The sequence below is a fragment of the Anomaloglossus baeobatrachus genome, chromosome 2 (genome assembly GCF_048569485.1).
Source record: "Anomaloglossus baeobatrachus isolate aAnoBae1 chromosome 2, aAnoBae1.hap1, whole genome shotgun sequence".
NCBI lineage: Eukaryota > Metazoa > Chordata > Amphibia > Anura > Aromobatidae > Anomaloglossus > Anomaloglossus baeobatrachus.
Window position 1 is genome coordinate 472,836,251 of NC_134354.1, and position 20,463 is coordinate 472,856,713.

The 20,463-nt window shown below is 48.2% G+C and overlaps 1 protein-coding gene across 1 annotated transcript in view; it reads left to right on the plus strand.

Annotated features, from left to right (window-relative positions):
* Positions 1 to 294: 294 nt before the first annotated feature.
* MYBBP1A (MYB binding protein 1a) overlaps positions 295 to 20,463 on the plus strand; it is a 225,258-nt gene continuing 205,089 nt past the window's right edge. Inside the window, exons 1-5 of the mRNA XM_075336367.1 lie at positions 295 to 510; positions 4,749 to 4,844; positions 8,742 to 8,825; positions 10,541 to 10,615; positions 10,916 to 11,023. Of these exons, the coding sequence (XP_075192482.1) occupies positions 313 to 510; positions 4,749 to 4,844; positions 8,742 to 8,825; positions 10,541 to 10,615; positions 10,916 to 11,023 (561 nt within the window). The 5' untranslated portion in view covers positions 295 to 312. The remainder of the gene's footprint in view (positions 511 to 4,748; positions 4,845 to 8,741; positions 8,826 to 10,540; positions 10,616 to 10,915; positions 11,024 to 20,463) is intronic.

A 20,463-nucleotide genomic window follows, 5' to 3' on the forward strand; every position in this document is an offset into this window, starting at 1 on the left:
GCCAGCCTAAAAACTAAAGGCGTCCAGAAGTGGGGAGGATCATTCTGTTACATTACAGTGCTGTTATACCTTCTGCCACAGTATGGACGGCTATAAAAGTGGATGAAGAAAGCTGACCTAATATACAGCATACCCGCTACTAGACCTATCGCGCACACAGAGGCACCCTCATCCTGCGGCCAGCTTGTGTCACTCACACAGTCCCATATGCTACTCATGGCAGCCAGGACCCGAAACTAGCCTGCCAGCGCCTTGTGCGCATGTGCGGTGACACCGGAAGTGCCCGTCCAGACACGTGCGGTAGTGAGAAGCATGGCGGCGCAGTGTGTCTCAGGCATGGATACCGGGGAAGTTGCGGCCAAGAAGAAGGATGGCTCCGCCGCGGTGCGTGGGGTTCTGCAGCAAAACAGACAATTCCTGGACTTCTTCTGGGACATTGCGAAGCCCGAGCAGGAGGTCAGACTGACAGCTACTGAGCACCTGATCCAGTACCTGAGGTCCAGCGACCAGGTGAGTGCTGTGGAGACATGGCGCTGATCACAGCATCTGCACTGGACAGTAGGTCTCATATGGGGCTCCTACAAAGAGCCCATCAGCCCTGTGAGGGTGCAAACAGCGGCAGACAGAGCTCGTGCGCTGTAGTGGAGCCCCGTGCGCTGTGGCGGAGCCCCCGTGCGCTGTAGCGGAGCCCCCGTGCGCTGTAGCGGAGCCCCCGTGCGCTGTAGCGGAGCCCCCGTGCGCTGTGGCGGAGCCCCGTGCGCTGTGGCGGAGCCCCCGTGCGCTGTGGCGGAGCCCCCGTGCGCTGTGGCGGAGCCCCCGTGCGCTGTGGCGGAGCCCCCGTGCGCTGTAGCGGAGCCCCCGTGCGCTGTAGCGGAGCCCCGTGCGCTGTAGCGGAGCCCCGTGCGCTGTGGCGGAGCCCCCGTGCGCTGTAGCGGAGCCCCCGTGCGCTGTAGCGGAGCCCCCGTGCGCTGTGGCGGAGCCCCCGTGCGCTGTGGCGGAGCCCCCGTGCGCTGTGGCGGAGCCCCCGTGCGCTGTGGCGGAGCCCCGTGCGCTGTAGCGGAGCCCCGTGCGCTGTAGCGGAGCCCCGTGCTGACTGGGATCCGTTTTATTGTTGTTTAAGAGGCTGTAAATTTATCAGAAAAAAAACGCAGACTGCACTTTGTTTTTTGGCAGAGATTGCAGTACTTGAAAATATGGTGCCCTAACAAGTGTGAACCAGGCCTGAGGCCTCAGTCAGACTCCATTTTTCACGTACTTGTTCTGTAGTTCTCACGGACAGTGCACATATTCATTGGAGCATTCACGTGAACGTATCATTTTGCAGACTGGTCCTCAAAAATGTCATGTCTAGAGTTGACTGAACCTGAGGTTCGGTTTTTGAACCGAACACCAATTTTAGATTCAAGGTTCGGGGATGCTTTACGTGCAAACTTAATGACCCACCCGAGGGCCATGGGGTACCCAGTTCCGGGCGTTGATTACCGGGATTAAGTCACGGGGGCTTGTGCCCGGTTCTGTGGCCCTGGTGGTCGCTGAAAGTCTGTAAATAAAGTGCTTTGTGACGCCACCTACGGTTCCGGTATGGGTACTGGGCTGCGGGTCAGACCTCCGGGGTGATGGTTGGGCAGCCAGTTGATTACGTTCCCCTTAGGTGAAGCGGGATCCCCGGGGCAGTTTTAGTAGTCTTCACACAGAAAATGGCGGTTTACCTCACAGCCTCTTCAACGGTCACTTTGGTGCAGCAGTCTGTTGCTCCTCAGACGGGAGAAATAAAGTATGTCACACCAATCCATTAACTCTGACCTTGTTTTACTTGTGGTTATAGTCCCAGGGTCTCTGATGTAACAATTCTGGGTGATCTGAAAGCAGTTCAGGATCTCCACACCTGGCGAATTATGAGGCCTCCCTGTTGCGCTGTGTCTTCCTTTTGGTCCTAGGCTGCCTGGAGCTACACCCTGACCCCCTCTTACTGTCCTCACCTGTATGGCAGGTGGCAGGAGCTCCTCTGAGGGGCACCACTGTATTCACTGCGGTCCTTAAAGGGGTGGTTCACCCATATTTTTTATTGTCTAGATCGATATTATATTGAGAAACAATGTTTCTCTCAAATGCCTTATGTTGTCAATAGTGCCTGTGAGAGGCGCTATTGCAGACCGCTGCTCCCTGTCCAGTGACGTACCTGTCCAATGCTGCCACGTCACATCCGTGCGGCCGGCTGCATTCTGAGCCCATCTGCACCCTGCTCCTCCTCCCTCACAGCACGTCTCTTGCTTGCAGCGTTCTGCGAGGAGGGAGGGGGGAGCAGGAGACGCGCCGTGCTGTGCTAGCAGGGAGGAAGAGGGGGAGCAAATGGGCTGTGACAGCAGTGAAACACCGCTCACAGCTCTCAGAGTCTGGAAGACTGTAGCCGGCCGCACGGATGTGACGAGGCAGCATTGGACGGGTACGTCACTGGACGGGGAGCAGCGGTCTGCAATAGCGCCTCTCACAGGCACTATTGCCAACACAAGGTATTTGAGAGAAACATTGTTTCTCAATATAATATCGATCTAGACAATAAAAAATATGGGTGAACCACCCCTTTAAGCTCTGGGAAGCTGCTATGCCAGGGTTCCCCCAACTCCAGTCCTCGAGGGCCGCCAACAGTGCATGTTTTCAGGATTTCCTTAGCATTGCATGGGTGTTGGAATCATCAACTGTGCAGGTGATTAAATTATCACATGTGCAATACTAAGGAAATCCTGAAAACAACATGCATGTGACGACATGGACTCTCATGGGTTAAAGTTTCTTAACATTTGGCGGCGGGTTTTAGTGGACGAGAGCACCCACTGAGCCCCGTGTCTCCACAATGCACTGTTGGCGGCCCTTGAGGACTGGAATTGGGGACCCATGTGCTATGCCTTCAGGTACTCCTGTGGCCAGGAGATCTGGAGTCTCCCTGGCCTCCAGTCTTTACTGCTGGGCAATAAGATCCTTCACAATCTCGGACGCCGATTTCCGGTAGTCAGCGCTGTTCCTCTGAGATGAACCGATCTGCCCCAACTTCCCCGGTTACTCCTCTTTTGCCTCTCACTCCTGGATCCCTCAGTCTGTCTCACAGCTTACTTGTACAGGCTTAGCGCAGCCCCGTGAACCCGGATGTTCTCACAGTCCTCTCCGGGACTCAACTGCCTGACTCCGCCTCCAGACCTGGATTTTATAGGGGACCTCACCCGAGATCGGCTTGTAGAGCTCCCCCTCCAGGCCTGGAGTGGAAGGTGTTATTTGCGGGCTTACCGATGTGGAGATCCTTCCCTGCCCCAGTTACAGGTATATCTATGGCAACCGAACCCTGGGGTGCCACATTAACTTGTGTGAGCAACGCTGTGCTCAGGTACGTTTGGTGCTCGGCCCTGTGTGAGCCGCTTGCAGTGTTTGAACAGCGCACACTGGGGGTAACAACAGCGTGCTTGATGTAGTGTGCAAAACTAAAAGTTGAAAAAGCTCGCTCACCAACCCCTGTAAGTGATCTGCTTATGGTTGGCTGTGTGTGGGCAGAGACTCAAACTGCCAATCAGTTACTTGCTCCGACGTTCGGGTCAAGCTCAAGCCTGTGGAGGCTCAGCTTGTTTGCTGCCTGCGAACCGAACCTCCACGGATCCGCTCATCTCTAGTCATGTCCACTTTTGGTTCAGAGTCATGAATCAAAATCTGCTATAAAAGTCTGTGGGTCCTTAATAGTCTGTGTTCTGTTATAGCATGGTCCCCAACCTGTGGTCATGAGCCTCCCCCTCGGACCTGGCTGTGGCTCGCGAGCCTCCCCCCTCGGAGCTGGCTGTGGCTCGCGAGCCTCCCCCCTCGGAGCTGGCTGTGGCTCGCGAGCCTCCCCCCTCGGAGCTGGCTGTGGCTCGCGAGCCTCCCCCCTCGGAGCTGGCTGTGGCTCGCGAGCCTCCCCCCTCGGAGCTGGCTGTGGCTCGCGAGCCTCCCCCCTCGGAGCTGGCTGTGGCTCGCGAACCTCCCCCCTCGGAGCTGGCTGTGGCTCGCGAGGTCAGAAAGGTTGGGAATCATAGTATTATAGTTATAAATTATCAGAACTCCTATAATATACCCACATCTGTCCAATGTCTCATACCAAGAGCACCAGACAGCTCCCATTCGTTCTAATTGAACTCTTCAATACAAGTCTTGAGAGTCTCGTCCTGGCTCTGTTAGAGTTGCTTTGAGCTCTTGTGACGTTACTACTCACTTACGAACAGTCTGAAGTTACAGGCACAAGATGGCGCCATGGGACCAGATCTGTGCCGAATAAAGGTGAAAATGCTGGAGGGTGAGTATAGGAATAGGGACCTTAGATTAAAGCACCAGTCCAGCTCTGAAAAAAGAAACAAACCAAGTGGTGCGTTAATGACTTTAGTTGGGTATGAAAATAAGTTGTAATATTACTATTAAACGATAACATGCGTAAACGTCTACCTTGTCTGATTTGGTTTGCACGGATCTTGGTGCTGAGACCCTCACTGTTCAATGAATCGCTCTCCTTTGGGCTGTGACCTGCTTTTCCCTCTTTGGTCACTGCCCTGCTCGTCTCTGAGAGCCAGAACTACCGTAGTTGAAGCTGAATGTGAATTGGATTTGGTTGAGCATTTCTGCAGTTGTTGGAGATCTCGGGACCTATCAAAACTTCTGATATGTGTCACTGTTTGTTATCTTTTAAAATAGGCTTATGTTTTTTTGTTTTTTTTGTTTTTTTTTATATCTTTCCACAGCCAGATGAACTGAAATACACCTTTAAAAGGTTAGTGGAAGGATTGGCAGCCAGTCGAGAAGCAGCAAGGCCGGGATTTAGTTTGGCCTTAGCCCAGGTTTGTAGTTTTATGTTGCATTTATATATCTCTGTTGTATCATACCCTTTATAACACACAATTACCATTTCTATTTATTATATGAATTGCATCAGGCATTTTTCTCCAGCTTTCCCCTGTTCAGACCCCATGTGTAATGTTTCCTTGTCCTGAGCTGTTGGGTACAGACTAGCTACATTCATCTCTCCTATACACAGTACACTCACACGAGTCCTGCTCACCTATACACAGTACACTCTCACGAGTCCTGCTCACCTATACACAGTACACTCTCACGAGTCCTGCTCACCTATACACAGTACACTCTCACGAGTCCTGCTCACCTATACACAGTACACTCTCACGAGTCCTGCTCACCTATACACAGTACACTCTCACGAGTCCTGCTCACCTATACACAGTACACTCTCACGAGTCCTGCTCACCTATACACAGTACACTCACACGAGTCCTGCTCACCTATACACAGTACACTCACACGAGTCCTGCTCACCTATACACAGTACACTCTCACGAGTCCTGCTCACCTATACACAGTACACTCTCACGAGTCCTGCTCACCTATACACAGTACACTCTCACGAGTCCTGCTCACCTATACACAGTACACTCTCACGAGTCCTGCTCACCTATACACAGTACACTCTCACGAGTCCTGCTCACCTATACACAGTACACTCACACGAGTCCTGCTCACCTATACACAGTACACTCACACGAGTCCTGCTCACCTATACACAGTACACTCTCACGAGTCCTGCTCACCTATACACAGTACACTCTCACGAGTCCTGCTCACCTATACACAGTACACTCTCACGAGTCCTGCTCACCTATACACAGTACACTCTCACGAGTCCTGCTCACCTATACACAGTACACTCTCACGAGTCCTGCTCACCTATGCACAGTACACTCTCACGAGTCCTGCTCACCTATACACAGTACACTCTCACGAGTCCTGCTCACCTATACACAGTACACTCTCACGAGTCCTGCTCACCTATGCACAGTACACTCTCACGAGTCCTGCTCACCTATGCACAGTACACTCTCACGAGTCCTGCTCACCTATGCACAGTACACTCTCACGAGTCCTGCTCACCTGTTTTTGTCCTACATGTTTAGTAACAATTGCAAGGAGGCCATTATAGAGCAGTACTCAGCAGTGTAGTTGTGCATCCAGCTCTAAGGTGAGAGAAACCATCTGACCATAGCACACAGTCTCTCTTCTCCCTCTCCAGCTGTAACCGGAGTCTATTGAGGGTTTGCAGCCCATCTTATGGTATGTGCATACAATGCCTTATTCAGATGGATTGGAAAACGCTTGAAAAATCTTTCAGGGAATGCTCAAAGGAATGAACATAGACAATTCTATGTAAAAATGACTTGCTGAACATATATCCAAGGTGTTTTTACCTGCTTAATGTTTCAAATAACACCAATCCGTTAAAAGAAATGACATGTTCATTCTAACATCTTCTGTTCGGCAGACACTCTACTCCACACTAGAACCAAAGACATGAGCTGAAGTATAGGTTGGTCCACATGCAGTGTATAGAAACATGTTCACACTGTGGCCATTTCACAGAGAAAACCTGAGATAGAAACAATCTAAGCATATACCCAGCTGTAAATCATATGTACATAGTAATTGTAAATATATGTAACATATGGTGTTTAGTACACACTGTATTTGATTAAAAGCGTAAAGTCATCCTACCATGACAAGGTGTACCCCAATCAGGATGGTCTTCTAATCTTCTGATACTAAAACCTCACCTTGTGTTAAACGACATCAATGTAGATGGTGGCAAAGAAGGACCAGGGCTCAACTGAATGAACACCCCATTATGGAAAGCTACATAAATGAAAGCAGAGGAAGGGAAGGCACACATCTGTTTGTACATATCATAAACAAAAAGGAAAATGAAAGACATGAGCCGGAGTATATGGTACGCAGCTTCCCATGGCGGGCTGATCTGCATTATACAGGGAGAAGTACATGCCCCAGTAAAAAGTATAGATGACACCCAATTTCTGAATTATCAAAATTGATCTTATTAGGTGTCAAATACTTTAAGGCCTAAGACACACGCCATGAAAATCGGACCAAGTGGAATGCGATAAAACATCGCATTCCACTCAGACCAATATTACCCTATGTGCCAGCACACATGAGTGATTATTTTCTCGGCCCCAATCGGACCGAGAAAACAATCGCAGCATGCTGTGACTGTAATGTGAGACTTTCTCTCGCAACCATTCAAGTCTATGGGGTGAAAGAAAGATCGCACTGCACTCGCGGTACACCGGTGTTCCGCGAGTGCAGCGCGAGAATGGCAATAGCCGGCTACGGAGGAGAGAGGAGATAAATCCATCACTCTCCTCCTCCTTCCTGGCCCGCGCCTCCTCAGTGCTGGCCTGCCTTTTCTTAGCGCTGGCCCACCCCTCCTCAGTGCCGGTCCGTCTTCCGCTGCTGAGGTCGCATGACACTCGGCTCCCGCTGTGCTGCCAGCATGAGCCGAGTATCATGTGAGGATCGCATTAAGGCCCCGTCACACTAAGCAACATCGCTAGCAACATCGCTGCTAACGAACAACTTTTGTGACGTTGCTAGTGATGTTGCTGTGTGTGACATCCAGCAACAACCCGGCCCCTGCTGTGAGGTTGTTGGTTGTTGCTGAATGTCCTGGGCCATTTTTTAGTTGTTGCTGTCCTGCTGTGAAGCACAGATCGCTGTGTGTGACAGCGAGACAGCAACAACTAAATGTGCAGGCAGCAGGAGCCGGCTTCTGCTGAGGCTGGTAACCAATGTAAACATCGGGTAACCAAGAAGCCCTGTCCTTGGTTACCCGATATTTACCTTTGATACCAGCCTCCGCCGCTCTCACTGTCCGTGCCGGCTCCTGCTGTGTGCACATGTAGCTACAGCACACATCGGGAAATTAACCCCATGTGTGCTGTAACTAGGAGAGCAGGGAGCCAGCGCTAAGCATTGTGCGCTGCTCCCTGCTCTGTGCACATGTAGCTACAGCACACATCGGGAAATTAACCCCATGTGTGCTGTAACTAGGAGAGTAGGAGCCAGCGCTAAGCAGTGTGCGCTGCTCCCTGCTCTCTGCACATGTAGCTGCAGCACACATCCTGTAATTAACCTGATGTGTGCTGTAACTAGGATAGCAGGGAGCCAGCGCTCAGTGTTCGCTGCTCCCTGCTCTCTGCACGTGTAGCTCCGTGCGGTGGTAACCAAGGTAAATATCGGGTTGGTTACCCGATATTTACCTTAGTTACCAAGCGCAGCATCTTCCACGCTGCGCTGGGGGCTTGTCACTGGTTGCTGGTGAGCTCACCAGCAACTTGTGTAGCGACGCTCCAGCGATCCCTGCCAGGTCAGGTTGCTGGTGGGATCGCTGGAGCGTTGCAGTGTGACATCTCACCAGCAACCTCCTAGCAACTTACCAGCGATCCCTATCGTTGTTGGGATCGCTGGTAAGTTGCTTAGTGTGACTGGACCTTTAGTCCCCCGTGTGGCCCAGGCCTAATTAATAATATCTCCTCAAAGGGAGAGGCAAAATAAACAAAACACATTTTAATCCACTCTGCAGCCATTTTTATACCTTGTGTCCAGTGTAAATGAAACGTTTGGAGACCGGACCTGCAGTCGGCTACTCACACATTACCTACCAATATTGGTAACCATGAGCCTTATCATGTCCAGAGGTTAAGCTGCCGACCCCGGGTCCTTGCTGAAACTTGGGGCACTTGTGCTTTTAGATGTTTATTGTGAAAGAGTCACTCTAAATAAACAAACCTTTTTTAAGTATTTTAGTCATTATTGATGATTATGCATTGTTAATGAATTACTAAACGTCTGCCAATCTGCTTACCTTGAAGGTTCTGCAGTGCTTTGAAGAAGTCCCACTATCCACAATTTTAGAACATTTACATGAGAGATATAACCTTCAGACAGTTAAAGAGGTGAGATTTTGTGCTCTGACTAAATGTATGCTCAAATGGCTGATAATATTTTGTGCACATTTTTTTAACTTTTTTAGAAAAACTCCATCTTTGTTGGCCTTTTTTAAGCTTATAGTGAAGAGTTTGTGACTTGGCTAGTGATGGGCGAACCTGGATTGTAAAATTCTAGATCTGTACCGTATACCTAATATCCAGCACACACCTGTCTATATAAGACCTCACAGCTCACAGTCCATGTCAGACCAAATGAGAATCATGAGGTGGAAGGAACTGCCCAAGGAGCTCAGAGACAGAATTGTGGCAAGGCACAGATCTGGGCAAGGTTACAAAATAATTTCTAAGAAGAACCCCAAGATCACTGCCGCTGAGCCCCAGAGATGCAGTAGGGAGATGGGAGAAAGGTCCACAAAGTCAACTATTACTGCAGCCCTCCACCAGTCGGACCTTTATGGACGCCCCTCCTCAGTGCAAGACATATGAAAGCCCGCATAGAGTTTGCAAAAAACACAAGTGAAAAACTCCCAGACTATGAGAAATAAGATTCTCTGGTCTGATGAGATGAAGATAGAATTATCACCAGAAAGTTCTAAGTGGTATGTGTGAAGAAAAGCAGGCCCTGCTCATCACTTGCCCAATACAATCCCAACAGTGATACATGGTGGTGGCAGCATTATGCTATGGGGGGGATTTCAGCTGCGGGGGACAAGACAACTGGTTGCAATTGAAGAAAAGATGAATGTGACTAAGTACAGAGATATCCTGGAAGAAAACCTCTTCCAGAGTGCTCTGGACCTCAGACTTGGCAGAAAGTTCACCTTCCAACAAGACAATGACCCTAAGTACACAGCTAAAATAACAAAGGAGTGGCTTCAGAACAACTCTGGGACTATTGTTGACTGGCCCAGCCAGAGCCCTGACCTAAACCCAAATGAGCATCTCTGGAGAGACCTGAAAATGGCTGTCCACCAACGTTCACCATCCAACCTGACGGAACTGGAGAAGATCTGCAAGGAAGAATGGCAGAGGATCCCCAAATCCAGGTGTGAAAAACTTGTTGCATCATTCCCAAGAAGACTCATGGCTGTACTAGCTCAAAAGGGTGCTTCTACTCAATACTGAGCAAAGGGTCTGAATACTTAGGACTATGTGATATTTTAGTTTTTCTCGTTTAAAAAAATTTGCAAAAATTTCCACATTTCTGTTTATTTTTCTGTCAAGATGGGGTGCAGAGTGTACATTAATGAGAAAAAAAAATGAACTGTTTTGAATTGATCAAATGGCTGCAATGAAACAGTGAAAAATTTAAAAGGGTCTGAATACTTTCCATACCCAGTGTACATTACTTACATGTTGATAATAGGATCTTCATTAGTGATGAGTGAGTGTGCTCGTTACTTGATTGAGCATTGGGGGGCTCAAACGTGACTCGAGTACAGAGTATAATGGGAAACTCGAGCATTTCTAACCTCAGGTGCTCGATCAAGTAACGCTCGCTCATCACTAATAAAGATCCTATTATCCACTTGTGATATTGTGGAAATATATTCAGAGTAAACTTCTGCCCTTATGTAGTCATGCTGCAAATTAATAGCTAAACTTAATTAAATGTAGTTACATTTTGTGTGACTTGTGTAACCAGGGTAATGTATATTGTGTAAGTTATTGTGTAATAAAGGACTAAAACTTCTCATTGCCACTATCTTTCTTTTCTTCAGAAACTGGTGAGGAATGCCGCCTTTGGTAATTTTTTTGGAGTTCTGGCCCTGTTCCAATCAGGTCGGCTTGCTGAGGTAAAACGTCAAACAAGTGCTGCAAAAGTGTTATTCCATATGCACAAAGATATCCTAGTGATCTATACAGTACTTTCATTACTAATTTCCAAATCATGCATCGGCTTTGTCTAGACTTCTACCCATCTACATGTCAAATCGACTCAATTGTTTATTTCTCCTTTCGAACTTGCGTGTTGTAGATTCCTGGATATGTAAAGTTACTTGTTCACACCACTATAAAATAAATAGATATCAAAAATAATCATATAAAGAAAAAATGTTTTGTTTCTGTTTTTTTTTTTTTTTTTTTTGGGTTAGGATCCCAAAGTACTGCTGCAGTGTGTCCAGCTGCTGCAGAGTCTGTCCTACTACCGAGAACACCTGAAGGATTTACCACGGAAGACTTTGGTGGACATTCTCTCAGAGGTTGGTGTCTATGTTCTTCTCACTTTCATCTCTACAATTTAGAGAAACCTATCAAATAGTGTAAAAAACAAACATAAATAGGTATATTGATTGGGCAAAAAACCTCCCATATAAAATATATAGCATTAGATCAATGGTGAGGACAAACAGACAACACATGGGACATGAGTGTTAGAATATATAAACGAATACATGGGTAGCAAAGAGTTAAAAATGACATGGTTTACAAGTCTATATAGAAGTTTGGTCATTCATACATAGTAACAGTATAAGGTATAACCACTGGATGGCGCAGTAACAGTATACTGTATAACCACTGGATGGCGCAGTAACAGTGTATTGTATAACCACTGGATGGCGCAGTAACAGTGTATTGTATAACCACTAGATGGCGCAGTAACAGTGTATTGTATAACCACTAGACGGCGCAGTAACAGTATACTGTATAACCACTGGATGGCGCAGTAACAGTATACTGTATAACCACTAGATGGCGCAGTAACAGTATACTGTATAACCACTAGATGGCGCAGTAACAGTATACTGTATAACCACTAGATGGCGCAGTAACAGTGTACGGTATAACCACTAGATGGTGCAGTAACAGTGTACGGTATAACCACTAGATGGCGCAGTAACAGTATACTGTATAACCACTAGATGGCGCAGTAACAGTATACTGTATAACCACTAGATGGCGCAGTAACAGTGTACGGTATAACCACTAGATGGTGCAGTAACAGTGTACGGTGTAACCACTAGATGGCGCAGTAACAGTATACTGTATAACCACTAGATGGCGCAGTAACAGTATACTGTATAACCACTAGATGGCGCAGTAACAGTGTACGGTATAACCACTAGATGGTGCAGTAACAGTGTACGGTATAACCACTAGATGGCGCAGTAACAGTATACTGTATAACCACTAGATGGCGCAGTAACAGTATACTGTATAACCACTAGATGGCGCAGTAACAGTGTACGGTATAACCACTAGATGGCGCAGTAACAGTGTACGGTATAACCACTAGATGGCGCAGTAACAGTATACTGTATAACCACTAGATGGCGCAGTAACAGTATACTGTATAACCACTAGATGGCGCAGTAACAGTATACTGTATAACCACTAGATGGCGCAGTAACAGTATACTGTATAACCACTAGATGGCGCAGTAACAGTATACTGTATAACCACTAGATGGCGCAGTAACAGTGTACGGTATAACCACTAGATGGTGCAGTAACAGTGTACGGTATAACCACTAGATGGCGCAGTAACAGTATACTGTATAACCACTAGATGGCGCAGTAACAGTATACTGTATAACCACTAGATGGCGCAGTAACAGTATACTGTATAACCACTAGATGGCGCAGTAACAGTATACTGTATAACCACTAGATGGCGCAGTAACAGTGTACGGTATAACCACTAGATGGTGCAGTAACAGTGTACGGTATAACCACTAGATGGCGCAGTAACAGTATACTGTATAACCACTAGATGGCGCAGTAACAGTGTACGGTATAACCACTAGATGGCGCAGTAACAGTGTACGGTATAACCACTAGATGGTGCAGTAACAGTGTACGGTATAACCACTAGATGGTGCAGTAACAGTATACTGTATAACCACTAGATGGCGCAGTAACAGTATACTGTATAACCACTAGATGGCGCAGTAACAGTATACTGTATAACCACTAGATGGCGCAGTAACAGTATACTGTATAACCACTAGATGGCGCAGTAACAGTATACTGTATAACCACTAGATGGCGCAGTAACAGTATACTGTATAACCACTAGATGGCGCAGTAACAGTATACTGTATAACCACTAGATGGCGCAGTAACAGTATACCGTATAACCACTAGATGGCGCAGTAACAGTATACCGTATAACCACTAGATGGCGCCCAAGCACAGACTAACAAAACGTATGATATACTGTGATTGAATATACATATTGTGCATGGAGGTAAAGTGGTAAAACCCGTGCTCCTGGAAAAGATTTCTCTGCAAGAACCACTGCTGTCAGTATATTTCTTCAAGAAGGAGCTTCAGCCTGCACCGCTGCCTTAAACATTTGAATTGGGCGCCGCACAGAGATTCTGCATCTGAGATCCCCTGAATACAGAGGTTGGACCAGGTAACTTGCACCTGTTACGGGGCCTGATGTACTGTGACATCACTGCTATACTCCGGGTTATCTGTGCTTGATATACTGTGAGCACAGGGAGGTCTGAACACATAGGAAGATCATTACCTCCTATTCTGGCAGCTCTTTCGATGTACCAGAACTGACAAAGCGGAATTTTAAAGACATAAAGGCTAAAACCCGGGCATTAAATTTACTACCTTGAACTTTTATAAAATTGAAGGATTATAGTCTTCAAGATTTTTCATTCTCATTGACTTTGATGGAAATGCGATTAGACTTTGGACAGTAAAAAATTATATTTTTTTAAGGAAATTTTTTAGAATTTTTTTGTTTTTTTTGAAAAAGATATTGCCTATTTTTTGCAGGTATAAATCCTGCTGTATAGAAATTATACAGCATTAAATTGCGAACAGCAGTTATTAGCCGCCGGCCGGGGGCTTTTTTTTTTTTTTTTTTCATGCATTTATAACCAATCTATAGCTATGGTTTAACATCTAATGCGCATCTTTAATGTAAAACGTGATTTATTTTTTTTAAATTTTTTTTTTATCTTCTTGTTTATTATCTTTATTGGAAAAATAAAAAGTGAAAACTTATTTCCTTCCCTTCGGTCTATTAATCCTATTTTTACTCATCAATAATTGGTATTAATAACTTGAAGTGGCGCAGATGTTTATAAAATTTAAATTTTATATTTCTATAAAACAATGAAATTGCTGTATGTAAAGCTATAGTTAAAAAAAATAACCAGGAGTATTGTAACAATGCTTACCCATAGGAAATGTCCCTGTGACTGTCTCTAGCTCTAGTCAATCGGGGACTCAAGCATTTTTTTTGGGAAATCTTCTGGAAATATGCTCTAGTCCTCTATTGACTTACATTATACTCGAGTTGCGCCCATTCGAGCATCCAAAAACTCTTAAAGGGAATCTGTCGCCACTTTTTTGGCGTATAAGCTGCGGTCACCACCCCCGGGCTCTTATATACAGCATTCTAACATACTGTATATAAGACCCCAGGCCGGTGTGAGAACATGAAAAACACTTTATAATACTTACCTAACGGTCGTGCGGTTGGCCATATGTGTGTCTCCGTTCTCCGGTGCTGACGCCTCCCCTTTCGGCCATCTTCGTCCTCTTTCTGAAGCCTGGGTGCATGATGCGTCTACATCATACACACTCGCCGGTCCTGCGCAGGCGCAGTACAATACTTTGATCTGCCCTGCTCAGGACCTGAATGCCGACGAGTGTGGATGACGTCGAACGCGTCATGCACCACGGCTAGAGAAGAAGGAGAACAAAGATGGCCGAAAGAGGCGGCACCGGAGAACAGAGACACCCATTTGGCCAACCGCGTGACCGTTAGGTAAGTATTATAAAGTGTTTTTTATGTTATACCCCCGGACTGGGCTCTTATATACAGCATTCTAATATGCTGTATATAAGAGCCCGGTGGTGGTGGCCGCAGCTTATAGGGTAAAGTGGTGACAGGGTCCCTTTAACCCCTTCACGACCGGCCGATTTTTCGCTTTCCGTTTTTTTTTTTTCGCCATTCTTTTTCTGAGAGACGTAACTTTTTTATTTTTCAGTCAATATGGTCATGTGAGGGCTCATTTTTTGCGGAACGAGCTGTACTTTTAAATTAAACCATAAGTTTTACCATATTGTGTACTGGAAAACGGCAAAAAAATTCCAAGTGCGGAAAAATTGCAAAAAAAGTGCGATAGCACTATTGTTTTTGAGATTTTATTCACGGTGTTCACTATATGGTAAAACTGATGTGTGGGTGTGATGCCTCAGGTCAGTGCGAGTTTGTAGACACCAAACGTGTAGGTTTACTTTTATATAAGGGGTTAAAAAAAATCGGAAGTTTGACCGAAAAAAGTGGCGCACGTTTTACGCCATATTCCGTGACCCGTAGCGTTCTCATTTTTCAGCATCTATGGCTCAGTCATCTACGGCTTATTTTTTGCGTCTCGAGCTGACGTTTTTAACGGTACCATTTTTGCGCAGATGCTACGTTTTGATTGCCTGTTATTGCATTTTGCGCAAAAGTTGTGGCGACAAAAAACGTCGTTTTGGCGTTTGGAATTTTTTTGCCGCTACGCCGTATACTGATCAGATTAATTGATTTTATATTTTGATAGATCGGGCATTTCTGAACGCGGCGATACCAAATGTGTGTATATTTTTTTAACCCTTTAATTTTCAATGGGGCGAATGGGGGGTGATTTGAACTTTTAGGTTTTTTGTTTTTTTTTTTTTAATTTTTTAAAACTTTTTTTTTTACTTTTTTTTATTTTATTTTACTAGTCCCCCTAGGGGGCTATTACGATCAGCATTCCGATCGCTCTGCACTATCTGCTGATCACAGCTATACAGCTGTAAACAGCAGATACGCTCTCTTTCTCTTTTGCTGGGCCGCTGGCACAGCGAAAGTGAAAGCAATTCATGTGTAGTACAGGAGTCATCACATGACCCTGTGCTACCATGACAACTAACGGAAGTCACGTGATCGCGTCACGTGACTTCCGGTATCGGGCGTTAAGTAAAAGTTTACCGCGATCGCGCTTATAATGGCACTGTCACATATTGACAGCGCCATTTAAGGGGTTAAACGGCACGAGCAGATAACGATTCTGCTCGTGCCTAGCAGGCACACATCTCAGCTGTGAAAATCAGCTGAGATGTGTGCCGATCGCGGCATGCTGCCGCCAGCAGACCGCGGGCAGTAACATTATGACCGCTAGGACGTAATTTTACGGCCTGCGGTCGTTAAGGGGTTAATGAGTACCGAGCACCCAAGCATGGTAGTGTTCACTCATCGCTAATTCCTACATGTGAACTTTAATTTCTTTGCTTTGAGCCATCTAGTGGTTGTGCAGTGTACTGTTGCTGTGCTTGACAAAACGTCTATATAAACTTGTAGAACATGTAATTTTTACCTTTTTGCTACCCAGGTATTTTTTTTATATTCTAACACTCATGTCTTTTGTGTTGTCCATTTTTGCCCTCACCATTGATCTAATGTCTAATTTTTATGTTTTGTTTTTTTTTTTTTTTTTTCATTCAATATACCTATCTTTTATCAAAAAAATATTTTTTGATAGGTTTCGTTAAATTATTTCTGCAAATATATGCCATTATTTTGGCTCCATTTTTCTGTTTAATATTGATAATTTGGTTTTCTTTGTCGCTCCATTGGGAGACCCAGACAATTGGGTGTATAGCTTCTGCCTCCGGAGGCCACACAAAGTATTACACTTTAAAAAGTGTAACCCCTCCCCTCTGCCTATACACCCTCCCGTGGATCACGGGCTCCTCAGTTTAATGCTTTGTGTGGAAGGAGGCACACATCCACTCATGCATTCTCATATTAGTTATGTCGGTTGGAAGAAAAGAGGGCTCCCACGGGGCCCCCGGCATGTTCCCTTCTCACCCCACTACGTCGGCGGTGTTGTTAAGGTTGAGGTACCCATTGCGGGTACAAAGGCCGGAGCCTCATGCCGTCTCCTTCACCATCCCTTAGCGGCTCTGGGAGAAGTGGGATCCTGAGCGGTCATCCATTCACTGGGACCGTGCTCCCTCCGCAGCCCCTGTGGGAATCTGCCGGTCCGGAGTCTATTCAACCTCAGGGACCGGGCCCTGCTTCTCAAAGGTACTCTGTGTCCCCATTGGGGTCTGTGCAGGAGCGCACCTTCTTCCCGGACGCTGCGGCAGCTGCTGAATTGAGAAGGCCGGCAGACTTCCGCGCCGACCGTGCCTGCTTGTCGGGCGCGGTCTCAAATTTAGTCCCCGGCTTCATCGCGGCCTAGTAGCAAAAATCTCGCCCCCGGGCCTGCCTGTCAGGGGTAAGGGCGGGACTGCCGACCTGACGTCGGATGTGAGGGCTGGAGCATCCTGCATGTTTCCTCCCCCCTCACTGATCACTGTGGGGACCCCAGATTCCCGCACTTTCCTGGCGCCGCCCACGGCTCCACTCCTCCCCTGAGAGCTCCGGCAGCCATTTTTTGGCATTCTGCCGGTGGAGGATTCTCAGTGAAGAGCTCTGCAGCTCCGGGAGACCTAAGGCAGGGAATCTGGAGGACACACACACTCCGCTTGTTAGCGGTCGGTAAGCCACACCGGTCACCCGGTGCTGGTCCCCCTAGGGTGCCGGAATAGATACGTATTTATATATATATATTCTGTTCGGTCGGGCTGTATACCCTTTATTGCCCATATACCCTCAGTGATCATTCTCCTAGGAGACAACAGCATGTCGTCCACAAGGAGCAAAGCTGTTAAGGCACAGGGTTTTTTTGCGGCCTGTACCTCTTGTGGGGCTATGTTACCTGCGGGTTCCACCTACCCTCACTGTGAGCAATGCTCGACCCCTGTTTCGCTTGCTCAGCCGGAGCCTCGGTCACTAGTGGGCCCCTCGGCTCATGTAGACCCCCCCTGCTCCCCCTGTCCAGGCGGCAGGGACAGAGTTCGCTTCTTTTGCTGAGAAACTCTCTGAGTCACTTTCACAATCCATGGCTCAGTCTATGGACAAATGGTCTGCCAAGCTGCTAGAAGCTTTGCAGTCCAGACCGGTCCTTACACAGGCCCCGGCCCCTGTTGGATCGTCGCCTCCAGGCCCCTCTCGGTCCGCGCCGCAGCGCGCCCCCAGATTGGGCCCTAGGTCTCACGTGGAGGACTCCTGCCCGGACCACAGTCCTAGACAGGCTAAGCAGGCTCGCTGGGAATCTTCCCCGACTTCTTCACGCTGCTCGGGTTCCCAGCTTGAGGACTCTCTGGAGAACGAGGCGGACGTCGCAGCTCAGGGCTCTGACCCTGACGTCGTCCTTAACCTTGATACACCTGAAGGGGACGCCTTAGTGAATGATCTTATCTCGTCCATCAACCAGGTGTTGGATCTCTATCCCCCGCCTCCTCCTGTAGAGTAGTCGGCGTCTCAGCAGGAGAAACACCAATTTAGGTTCCCCAAACGTACACGTAGTGCGTTTTTCGATCACTCTAACTTCAGAGACGCTGTCCAGAAACCCAGAGCGGTTCCGGACAAGCGCTTTACTAAGCGCCTCACTGACACGCGTTACCCCTTTCCCTCTGAAGTCGTTAAGGGTTGGGCTCAATGTCCCAAGGTGGATCCTCCAGTCTCTAGATTGGCGGCTAGATCCGTGGTATCAGTTGCAGATGGCTCATCGCTAAAGGATGCCACTGACAGGCAGATAGAGCTCCTCGTGAAGTCCATCTTTGAGGCCACAGGCGCGTCTTTTGCCCCGGCCTTTGCAGCCGTGTGGGCACTCCAAGCTATCTCAGCTTGTTTGGCTGAGATGAATGCTGTCACACGCAATTCTGCTCCGCAAGTTGCGTCTTTGACTTCTCAAGTGTCAGCTTTTTCTTCCTACGCCATGAACGCAGTCCTAGACTCTGCTAGCCGTACAGCTGTGGCATCCGCTAACTCTGTGGCAGTCCGCAGGGCCATGTGGCTGCGCGATTGGAAGGCAGACTCGGCATCCAAGAGGTTCTTAACCGGTTTGCCGTTTTCTGGCGACCGCTTGTTTGGCGAACGATTGGATGAGATTATTAAGGAATCCAAGGGAAAGGACTCCTCCTTACCCCAGTCCAAACCGAAGAGACCTCAGCAACGGAAAATACAATCGAGGTTTCGGTCCTTTCGTCCCTCCGCCAAACCCCAATCCTCCTCGGCCAGCAGGCCGCAGAAAGACCAGAGGAACTCCTATGCGTGGCGGTCCAAGTCACGCCCCCAAAAGGCCGCAGGAGGCACTGCCTCCAAGGCGGCCTCCTCCTGACTCTCGGCATCCCCGAACCGCATCCTCGGTCAGTGGCAGGCTCTCCCGCTTTGGAGACGCCTGGTGGCCACATGTCCAAGACCGATGGGTTAGAGACATTCTGTCTCACGGTTACAGGATAGAGTTCAGCTCTCGTCCTGCGGCTCGTTTCTTCAGAACCTCCCCGCCCCCCCGCTCAGGCCGATGCACTTTTTAAGGCAGTGGACGCTCTGAAGACGGAAGGAGTTGTGATCCCCGTTCCCCTTCATGGAACGTGGTCGCGGCTTTTACTCCAACTTGTTCGTGGTGCCAAAAAAGGACGGATCATTCTGTCCCGTTCTGGACCTCAAGCTACTCAACAGACATGTGAGAACCAGACGGTTTCGGATGGAATCTCTCCGCTCGGTCATCGCCTCGATGTCACAAGGAGACTTCCTAGCATCGATCGACATCAAGGATGCTTATCTCCACGTGCCGATCGCACCCGAACATCAACGCTTCTTGCGTTTCGCCATCGGGGATGAACACCTTCAGTTCGTGGCATTGCCTTTCGGCTTGGCGACAGCCCCACGGGTTTTCACCAAAGTCATGGCATCCGTTGTGGCGGTCCTACACTCTCAGGGCCACTCGGTGATTCCCTACTTAGACGATCTCCTAGTCAGAGCCCCTTCTCGGGTGGCGTGTCAACACAGCCTTACCGTTGCTCTGGCGACTCTCCAGCAGTTCGGGTGGATCATCAACTTTCCGAAATCCAAGTTGACACCGACCCAATCACTGACTTACTTCGGGATGGAGTTTCATACACAGTCAGCGGTAATCAAGCTGCCGTGGGACAAACAGCTTTCTCTGCAGGCAGGGGTGCAATCACTTCTTCGGGGTCAGTCACACCCCTTAAGGCGCCTCATGCACTTCCTGGGGAAGATGGTGGCAGCAATGGAGGCAGTGCCGTTCGCGCAATTCCATCTGCGGCCACTCCAATGGGACATTCTCCACAAATGGGACAGGAGGTCGGCTTCCCTCGACAGGAACGTCTCTCTTTCCCTTGCAACCAAGACGTCAATTCAGTGGTGGCTCCTTCCCAATTCTCTATCGCAGGGAAAATCCTTCCTACCCCCAACCTGGGCTGTGGTCACCACGGACGCGAGCCTGTCAGGGTGGGGAGCGGTTTTTCTCCACCACAGGGCTCAGGGAACCTGGACTCCGATGGAGTCTTCCCTTCAGATCAATGTTCTGGAGATAAGGGCAGTGTATCTAGCCCTATTGGCTTTCCATCAGTGGCTGGAGGGCAGGCAGATCCGTATCCAGTCGGACAACGCCACTGCCGTCGCATACATCAACCACCAAGGTGGCACTCGCAGTCGTCAAGCCTTCCAGGAAGTCCGGCGGATTCTGCACTGGGTGGAAGCCACAGCTTCCACCATCTCCGCAGTTCACATCCCGGGCGTAGAAAACTGGGAAGCAGATTTTCTCAGTCGTCAGGGCATGGATGCGGGG